Here is a 6,695-nt window from a genome sequence, read left to right on the forward strand (position 1 = left end):
AAGAAGTGGCTTGAAGTTCTACGGGAGGTGGGCTCCATTACTAGTCCGCTAGGATGGTCAACCAGGAACTCCTAAGGCTAGATTATGGGTTCTGGGAGTAGGAGACTAAGACCTCACAAAAATGAGGTCAACATGGCGGAGGAGAAATTGAAGCGGAGCTGTAGTTTAAAGAAGAGTTGGAGTTGAGCGGTAGGTTTTTGAGGGACAGCATCGACGACATAACGAGTTAGGGGAGCTTGCCAATGATGGGAAGGGTTGAGGATGTTGAGTGAGGTCACTGATAACAAAGATAGAGAAGAGAGACATCCTCAGCCTTGAGAGTGAGGCATACACAATACCATTTTTTTACATTTGGAAGTCGGAAAATTTATCCTATTTTTGGAATACGAGAAAATAATGAGTTTGAGGTATTCATAATGCCTCGTATTTTTCTCTTGCAGTCCTAATACAAAGTGTTAAAAATAAATACATATTGATACATACCAAACTATCAGCTTAATGCACACACGTGTGTATGCTTTTGTCTTTTGGGTTTGGGTTGACCTAAAATTAGGAGATACTGATCCATTCATCATACTTAAATCCATTGGTTCATGAGGAATGACCCAAACTCGTTTAGCATCACAAAAACTCTACTCAGAAATTTAACAAACCAAGGCTACCATTACCCATCGCATGGACATTCAATTATATACGTATTCATGTAACAGGGAACATCTGCCCAGCACACAAGGGCCTCCATTCAACCAATGGATCAGCTGGGAAGTTCTTCATTTTCACTGCAGCTAGTCCAACGCACCCTCGAGGAAACTTTGGGATCCTTGCAGAAGTCCATTCATGATGATGTTAAGAACCTACACATCGATCTCCTCAGACAGTTCCATATGCAAGAGGTGAGAGTTCTTAATTAAACTGCTGTCACTTGGTTTATTTATTGGAAGGTTTACATACACACCACTTAGATCTTATGTATTTACATATTTAAAACCTAATCTTCATTTTTTACATATATGCCACTTTGCCTAAGCTCGAAAAGATGTATTTCACTTTTTAAAAGTTAAAATAGTGGTATTTTTGATGCGATATGAAAGATTTGGGTGGCATAAATGTAAAAAGTAAAGTTTTCATGTTAGATATATAAATATATAGAATTTGGGTGGTATGTCTTTAAATGCCCCTTATTTAGTCCCGGTATTACTCTTTCTTATTGTGGCCACCACCGCCGGATTATAATGCATGTGATTACACATGTTCATTTTTCTAGTAACCCGATTAGCTTTGTGATATTGCTTTTGTCAAGTAACTCATGTTCATGATTCTCATTTGTTGATGTTTTACTATAGTAATGTCACATACCCAACCATGTAAATTTTGAAAATTTTATATTGTTTAACTTAATTAGGAGAAATTATTGCGTCTTGAGTCTGGACGCAACCTGTGTCCGGACAACGGACGCAATACACTTTGGCGTGGAATTTTTTTAATTTTTTTCCTCCCCGGCGAAGATGAATCGCGTCCGTTGTCCGTTCCGGATGCAATAATTTTTCCTTAATTAGTGGCATCATAGGTGAAGCTAGCTGTGTTCCCAAATTTCTTATGTTCCATTTAGGATTCATTTGGGGCTTCTGTAACTTTCTGTAATAGTAGTTGTAGAATTATTGGAGAAAAACTAAAATTTTGTAATTTCTTTTTGGGAGTATTGTAGACTTAATTCTTTTTCAAATGCTGATTCCATAAGGAATTTTTAATCGCATTAAACAACAAAGGAGCATTTACATATATACCACCTAATTCATATGTTTTTACATATCTAACACCTAAATTTTACGATAATAAGGAATTTTTAATCGAATTAAACGACAAAGGATCATTTACATACATACCACCTAATTCATATGTTTTTACATATCTAACACCTAAATTTTACGATACCCATATCTTTCTCATCACATAAAAAATAACATCATTTTATATTTAAAAACATGATACACCCTTTCATGTATGGTACGTCAAAATTGAAATTTAGGCGGTAGACGTATAAATACATATGAATTGAGTGGTATTTATGCAAATGCATGGAATTTTTTTTATTGCATAGTCTTATATATTTTTGTAACATGGTTTCTTTTATTCCATCTATACAGATGGTAATGTCGAATTTGATAAATTCAGTTCTGGAAAAGCAAGATGAACTGATCAAGGAAGTGCAGACCTTAAGACGAGAAAATCAACAGCTTCGTCAATTGCTTTAAATGGATGAGTAATATGATGTTTCTATTTTTTCATATTGATCCCATATTTTCGGCAAAATTACGTTTTGATTTTTGTTTAATATTGCATTAGTTCTGTCGCAAATAAGTTACAGTGAGCATATTCAAAGGTTATAACCGCGTTATAACCCCTGTAACCTCCCTGTACCCTACCTATATATGAAAACAGAAGCGCAGAACTTACTAGAAAATACATGTAGGTTACAGGGAGATTACAGGGGCTACCCGCGTTATAGCCCGTGTAACCTTCCTGTAACCTATATATGAAAACAGAAGCGCAGAACTTACTAGAAGGTACATATAGGTTATAGGGAGATTACATGGGCTATAACGCGGTTATAACCTACAAATACCCTTCCTGTAACTTATTTTCAGGTTACAGGCGCACGCAGCTTTACGTGCGTCTTATGTACGCAATTTTTTTCCCAATATCGTGGGCTCTGATTGCCTGGATTCGGTTGTATTTATCTTCCTTATTTTATGAATTGTGAAATTTTCACAAGTACCATACAATTTTTGTATATTTATATATCTGACACCTAAACTTTTTTGTTTACATTTATAACACTTTGTGATATATTTGATGTGATATTAAAGATTTGTGTGTTATGCTTGTAAAAATGAAAGGTTAAGTGTTAGATATGTAAATACATGAGAGTTGAGTTATGTATGTAAATGCGGCTTTTTTAATTTCTATTTATTTGCATATCTATTACCTGGGCTTCAATTTTTATATATGTACGCCACTTATGCATGAAAACTGTGTATTTCTATTTTTTTAAAATAAAAATAGTGATAATTTTGATGTGATATGGAACGGTTTGGTGGTATAAATGTAAAAAGGTATAGGTGCATGTCCTAAAAAGTAAGGTATCTGTGTTGGATATGTCAATACATAGAATTTGAGTGGTTTGTATGATAAAAATGGATAAATGCATGTATTCATGGTTCATGCTTTTTAGGATCCCTATATGTGCTAAAAATTCGAGCTGTGGCCTGAGGGGATTTACAACCTTCAGAGGCTGCTTACTAACAGACAACGAAACACGTGATTATATTTATCTATATATATATACATACCGTGCTAGATTTGTAAATTTTCCTTAATGTTTAATTATATAATTTATAGTAATAATTTATGAAGTAAAAACTCTACATTTCAAAATTTTGCAGCATTCGCGAGCATACCACCCAATTCTCATGTATTTACATATCTAGCCCTTACGCTGTATCTTTTATATTTTTGACATCCAAATTTCTAAATGGTTAAATTCACATTTTTATCCATTTATAAAATGGCATATATGTAAAAATTAAAGTTTAAGCATAGATGAGACTTTAGGGCTGTCAATATGTTTTATAGCAATCTGTAAAATGCTTAATGATCATTAATCGACACATCGATATGATTGTCGATTCTGAATAGCATCACTTTGACATCAAAACTGAAGTTAATTTACCCATTTTACACTTATTCAATTTTCTCCAAAGTTGCCATCAGCACTCATCTATTTTTGAAGATGACTTGCACTTTATGATGATTTTATGGTTGTGGAAGAAGTTGGTTGATCTTTTAAAGGTTACAAGAGTTGAATACGCATTGCGAAGCCAGAACACGAAACAAACAAAGTTGCGGGACTGACGTAACTATGCCATGCTTGTTGTGTGTTTGGCGTAAACATGCGATGACTAGGTGTAGCTACACTAGTCTGCCGCATAGTTACGCCAAGCACGAGTATAGCTATGTTGTCGACAATCGAAAGCTTATTTTGATAACTTATTCAACAATGACAATTTTGATAAGAGCTATATAATGAGATGCGTTGGGTCACCCTATAGAAACTTGATGATACTTTGGAGGATTCTTTCAGCAAGAGTTGAAGTTTCTACGTCAAACCCTAGGGAGTTCTTCCTCCTTTTAGGGGGATAAATCCTTGGTCCATTTTTCTTTTTGAGTGTTAAGAGGAGCGTGTGAGAGGGAGAATGAGAGCAGTTGTGTGCGGGAGGTCGTGGAGAGCTTATCGTTGTACTATGAGGAGGACTTGTTGAGTTGCGATGGACAGTTGGATTGGTTGTAAATTTTTGTAATTTCGTGCAGCTGTATCTTCAATATTTTTTATGAAGTTGTCCATGTTTTTCACGCTTATGTGATGCAACTTTAATGTTTAAAGATGTAATTTGTATTATTAGCTATATAATATATATGATATGAGAGATCTACCTTAGTCTTATTAAGTTAAAATAATGATATTTTTTATTAACTTGAAAATTTTAAGTTGTATAAATATAAAAAGTAAAATTTAGATGTTAGATATGTAAATGCATAGTAATTTAATGGTATAATGATAAATGTAAAGGCCTCTATTTTAATTAAGAATGATTCTTAAATGTGGCATTTACATAAATGCCAACCCAATTCTTATGCATTTAAGATTGTAAACGCGAGAGCTCAGGCTTGGGTCGTGTTCGACTCATTCAAAATTATTCGTGTTTGAAATCAGAACGTGTTCGAAATTAGCTTGGGAACATTGTGTTCCTGTTCAACTCAATTTAAATATTCGTGTTCGTGTTTGACTCGAAATTTACTCGTTAAAATTAATTAAAAAAATAGATGTAGGGTGCTAGATTCAAGCATAAACATACTTTGTGCAGTAGAATGCGCAGAACCACATAACCACACAAAATGTTATAATTTAAACATAGACATAAATATATATAATATATTATTATATAAATAATATACATAATATCTCATTAGATAAATAGTATATCTATTTTTTTTTTGAGCTAAAATGAGTTGAATATGAGCGAACAAAGAGTTGTTTGTGTTCGACTCATTTATAATTAGAGCTTAAAAAAATTATTTATATTCCACTCATTTTCTTACGAACGGGCTGAACAAGAGCTGAAACAAGCTTTTTTTTGACAGCCCTGTTTGGTTTATCCATTCCTTCGAGGCCCGGCGTCCTTACAATCTCGCAGCTCATATATATATATTTTTTTTTGAGCTAAAACGAGTTGAATATGAGCGAACAAAAAGTTATTTATGTTCGACTCATTTATAATTTGAGCTTAAAAAAATTATTTGTATTCGACTCATTTTCTTAAGAACGAGCTGAACAAGAGCTGAAACGAGCTTTTTTTGACAGCCCTTACACATTTTACTTTCATATCCATAACACCTAAATCACTAAAGATATTTAAATCGCCTTATTTCGGGGTTTGGTTTATCCATTCCTTCGAGGCCCGGCGTCCTTACAATCTCGCAGCTCTGCTCAAGTTCTTCAATCTCAATCCATGGCGGCGCTTCTAACTCTCCCCATGGCTTCCCTATCTCTCCAGATCTGTTCCTTTCCCTCCCCTATGTCCTTCTCTCGCTCAGAAGCCTTTTCAGGGACCTCCGTTTCATTCCCTTCTCTCTTGGCTTCCTCGACGGCCTCCGTTCCTCCGCCAATCCATTTAGGTCAAGAAACTCAATCTCTATCTCTATCTCTTACCTAATTCTTCTTTACTTCTACTACACAGTCTGCACTTCTGTCTCGCAGCTCTGCTCGAGTTCTTCAATCTCCATCCATGGCGGCGCTTCTAACTATCCCCATGGCTTCCCTCTCTCTCCAGATCCGTTCCTTTTCCTCCCCTATATCCTTCTCTCGCTCCGAAGCCTTTTCAGGGACCTCCGTTTCATTCCCTTCTATCATTATTTACTTGAGAGGAGTGTATTATAAATTTTGCAATTTGGAATCTACACTCTGCAAGGCTTTAATCCAACTTGCTTCATCTTTCAATATGGCTATTGCAATTATTTCGTTATCATTATATTGATGCTCTATCAACAAATTTTTATCACCTAATATGAATCTCCATGTATTTTTTGAGCAATATGTATTCTAGATTCAAATTCAATATCATCTAAAGCGCGATTTCAACAAGTTTATAATCAAGATGATTGCCTCTATGATACCAAAATTGGTTCAATTTGAGTCCAGTCAAGCCCGAATCAAGCCATTAAAGCATTTTTGGAGGTTTTGGATCATTAATTGAATGATCAAATGAACTCTAAATTTGATATATTTATATTCAAATTAAGTGTCTTGACATGAGGAATTCGACGAGCTTAAGCTCGCTTAATTCTGAGGTCATTAAGACCCTCAAATATTAAAAAATCTTTTATAATCAAGGGGAACCAATATCAGTTGTTTGATTAGGTGGTTTGAGAAGTTATTCATGAAAGAATCAAAATATCTTTCACTTAGAGCCTATAAATAAACAATTTCTCTGCATTTGAAAAAGGAAGGAGAAGAGAAGGTATTTTAAAGCCTATTTTGGATTGAAAACCCGACGAAACTTCCAGCCTCCGTAGCTGTGGATCATCGTCGACCACCGTCCGTTGACCGTGATTGACCACTGTCGGCCGCCCCCTCCCCC

At 35.0% G+C, this 6,695-nt stretch overlaps 1 protein-coding gene across 2 annotated transcripts in view; it reads left to right on the forward strand.

Moving 5' to 3' along the window:
* LOC110038565 (protein NEDD1) overlaps positions 1-2,332 on the forward strand; it is a 28,627-nt gene extending 26,295 nt beyond the window's left edge. For both annotated transcript variants that reach the window (XM_020743450.1, XM_020743442.1), the window contains exons 7-8: positions 711-893; positions 2,145-2,332. In XM_020743450.1, coding sequence (XP_020599109.1) covers positions 711-893; positions 2,145-2,252 — 291 coding nt within the window. In that variant the 3' untranslated portion in view covers positions 2,253-2,332. The remainder of the gene's footprint in view (positions 1-710; positions 894-2,144) is intronic.
* The last annotated feature ends 4,363 nt before the right edge of the window (positions 2,333-6,695 follow it).

This window comes from Phalaenopsis equestris, unplaced genomic scaffold (genome assembly GCF_001263595.1).
Source record: "Phalaenopsis equestris unplaced genomic scaffold, ASM126359v1 Scaffold000002, whole genome shotgun sequence".
In the NCBI taxonomy this organism is placed as follows: domain Eukaryota; kingdom Viridiplantae; phylum Streptophyta; class Magnoliopsida; order Asparagales; family Orchidaceae; genus Phalaenopsis; species Phalaenopsis equestris.